Below are 3,111 nucleotides of genomic sequence, written 5' to 3'. Positions count from 1 at the left end.
CAAGATTTTTTTTTTAAAAAGGTCCAATATAAATTATTCTGTTGAACACTGTTAAACATGAAGTAAAAGGATGATGACATATTTTTAAGTTTCTGTCATAATATTCAGGGAAAAACGGACACAAATATAGACTGCAGAGGTAAGAAGAATGCACAGGAACACAGTATGACCCAATTAAAAAAACACGAGTAAACTGAGGCTTGGAGTACACACAGGAGGTGAGGAGGAGCAGTAGAAACAAGAGAATAACTGTGAGGAAGTAAAACTCAACTAAGTATAACAAAACTTCCTGTTTTATTTTGTGAGACAGGGTACTCGGGGGGGGAAAAAACAGGAAGCAACAGAAAAACACTGAACATGGAGACAAAGACTGAATAAATAAACCAAATGCAAGATACACTCAAGAACTAAACTCAATTAGCTACAAAAAGCCAGACAGATTTACATATTGAATCATTAAACCAGTTAAAGATCATTAAACCAGTTAAAGATTTACATATTGAATCATTAAACCAGAAAGAAATGACTGTACTTAGAAGTAATACACCGCTACAACAAAACCCACAAAACTCAACAAGCCACCAGAGCTTCATTGTGTTTAATATGCCAAAAGTAGACAGTTAACATGTCCCTGGAATTATAAACACATTTGTGATTCACGAACAACCTTAATTTCATTTAAGTTCCTTTATGTTACAACAGCTAAAAGGTTCCCTTGCTCTTGCAATGCTTGGCCATGGCTCACATGCACCACAGCTCAGGACCTATCTTATTGGCCAACCTTAGCCAATCTTAACTCAGATTGAAAAACTTCTTCAGAAAATTTCCTCAGATTAAATCCAATTCTCTTTGGTGGACTTTGACTAGGCCACTCCAAAGTCCTTTTTGTTTCTCTTAAGCCATTAAGACGTCAACTTGTTGGCGTGTTTTGAATCATTGTCTTGCTGCAGAACCCAAATCTGCTTCAGCTTGAGGTCCAAAACAGATAACCAGACATTCTTTTTCAAGAAATTTAGTTCATTTACCACAGCAAGTCTTTCAGGTCAGTTTAACACACAGGGCAATATAGGTTTGGATTTTTTCCCTTTAATAATAAACACCTTAATTTATAAACTGCAATTTGTGTTTATATGTGTTATCTTTGTCTAATATTTAAATTTGTTTGATGATCTGAAACATTTAAGTGTGGCAAACATACAAAAACAGGAAATCAAGAAAGGGGTGAACACTTTTTCACACAACTGTATATATAATAATAATAATGGATACTTTATTGATCCCCATGGGGAAATTACTTGTTTTTCTCTGCATTTGACCCATTCACTCAGTGAAGCAGTGGGCAGCCCACTAAGCAGGCGCCCGGGGAGCAGTGTGTAGGGACGGTACCTTGCTCAGGGGTACCTCAGGGTAGCCGTTAGGTGGATTCGAACCGCCGACCTTCCGATCATGGGGTGACCACTTTACCTACTGAGCTATCCCTGCCCAATATGCAGACTATTTCACCTTATGCAGGCATGTGAGTAAAACCAGAAAAGCAAACTCTCCACCAATGATTTCCTTGGTGAAATTTGGTTCAGGCTACACTTCTCCCTCTGTCTAAAAATGAAAGTTGAAAAGGAAGAAATTCAGTGTTTTCAGCACCTTGTCGAATCTGTGACATGAAGAAATAAGGCGGTTTTAAAAGCCTGCACACTGGACGTCTCTGAAATGAATCAAGTGTAACATTTATCCAATAAAGCAGGGGTGTCAAACGTACAGCCCGCGGGCCGGATCAGGCCCGCAAATGGGTTTGATCCGGCCCGTGAGATGATTTTGTAAAGTATAAAAATGAGCAGCAATTTTTCAATAAAGAAACTGCTGTTCCAATTGTGTCCATTGGATGGCGCAATAGCAATTGTGAGGTACTTTGTTTTAACCTGATGTGCAATATGTCTCTGTCAAAAAAGAGAAAAGTGGATGCGGAGTGCAGAGTGTTCCAAGAAAAATGGTCATCCTCCTATTTATTCACGGAAGTGAATGGGAAAGCTGTATGTTTGGTGTGTTCCCAGCATGCTGCAGTGCTGAAAGAATATAACCTCTGTCGCCACTATGTGAGTCTTCATGCCGACAAATATGACAACTTTCAAGGACAGCGGAGAAGAGAGAAGGTGAATGAGCTGTTGGCGGGTCTGAAGAAACAGCAGTTTGTATTTACTCACAGCCGAGAGATCAGTGATGCTGCAGTGAAAGCTAGCTACCTCATTGCTAACGAAATTGCACTAGCTTCAAAACCATTTAGTGAGGGTGAATTTGTAAAAACATGTATGATGAAGGCATTAGAGATTGTGTGCCCTGAAAAGCGCCAGGCCTTTGCAAATATCAGCCTGACAAGAAACACAGTTGCCGACAGGATTTCTGATCTTTCAGCGGATTTGGACAGTCAGTTGAAGTCAATTATTGTGTTTTCAGTTGCAATTGATGAAGGCACGGACATTACAGATGTTGTACAACTGGCAATTTTCATCCGCGGAGTTGATGACACATTGACCGTCACCAAGGAGTTCGTGGAGTTGGTACCAATGACAGATACAACGACTGCAGCTGATATTTTCACCGCACTCAACGGCGCGCTGGACAGGGTCGCAGTGTACTGGTCCCGCGCTGTCAGCCTGGCTACAGATGGTGCGCCCTCAATGATCGGGAAGAAAGCAGCCGTTGTAAAAAAGTTCAGAGATAAAGTGCAATCTGCAAATGGAGGACGTGATTTTCGGACTTTTCACTGTATTTTGCACCAGGAGGCTTTGTGTTGCAAGTCACTGAAAATGGATAACGTCATGAAGGTGGTCATCCAAACTATTAATTTCATCCGATCCAGAAGCCTCAATCACCGTCAGTTTGACAGTCTTCTCAGAGAGAAAGACCACATCTATGGCCTGCCATACCACACTGAGGTAAGATGGTTAAGCCGAGGTGCTGAGGCGTTTCTTTGATTTACGAGAAGAAATTGAACAGTTTATGGAAGAAAAGGGCAAACCAGTGTTAGAATTTCATTCCACAGAATGGATGCAGGACTTTGCATTTATGATGGATGTTACAGAGCACCTGAATAACTTGAACAAACAGCTGCAAGGA

The 3,111-nt window shown here is 40.8% G+C and overlaps 1 protein-coding gene across 1 annotated transcript; it reads left to right on the top strand.

The window, feature by feature from the left end:
- Nucleotides 1-1,928: 1,928 nt before the first annotated feature.
- Nucleotides 1,929-3,105, top strand: LOC106632817 (general transcription factor II-I repeat domain-containing protein 2B-like; the record flags this gene model as incomplete). The annotated part of the gene is given in 2 exon segments (XM_014331447.1): nucleotides 1,929-2,950; nucleotides 2,952-3,105. Coding segments are annotated over 2 exon segments (1,176 nt in total), but the record flags the coding sequence as incomplete, so codon positions are not given.
- Nucleotides 3,106-3,111: the final 6 nt, after the last annotated feature.

The sequence above is a fragment of the Haplochromis burtoni genome, unplaced genomic scaffold, assembly GCF_018398535.1.
Source record: "Haplochromis burtoni strain Fernald_Lab_line unplaced genomic scaffold, NCSU_Asbu1 Contig_2584, whole genome shotgun sequence".
NCBI lineage: Eukaryota > Metazoa > Chordata > Actinopteri > Cichliformes > Cichlidae > Haplochromis > Haplochromis burtoni.
The sequence above is the reverse complement of the archived record's forward strand: the minus strand, read 5'-3'. Positions and strand labels throughout refer to the sequence as shown.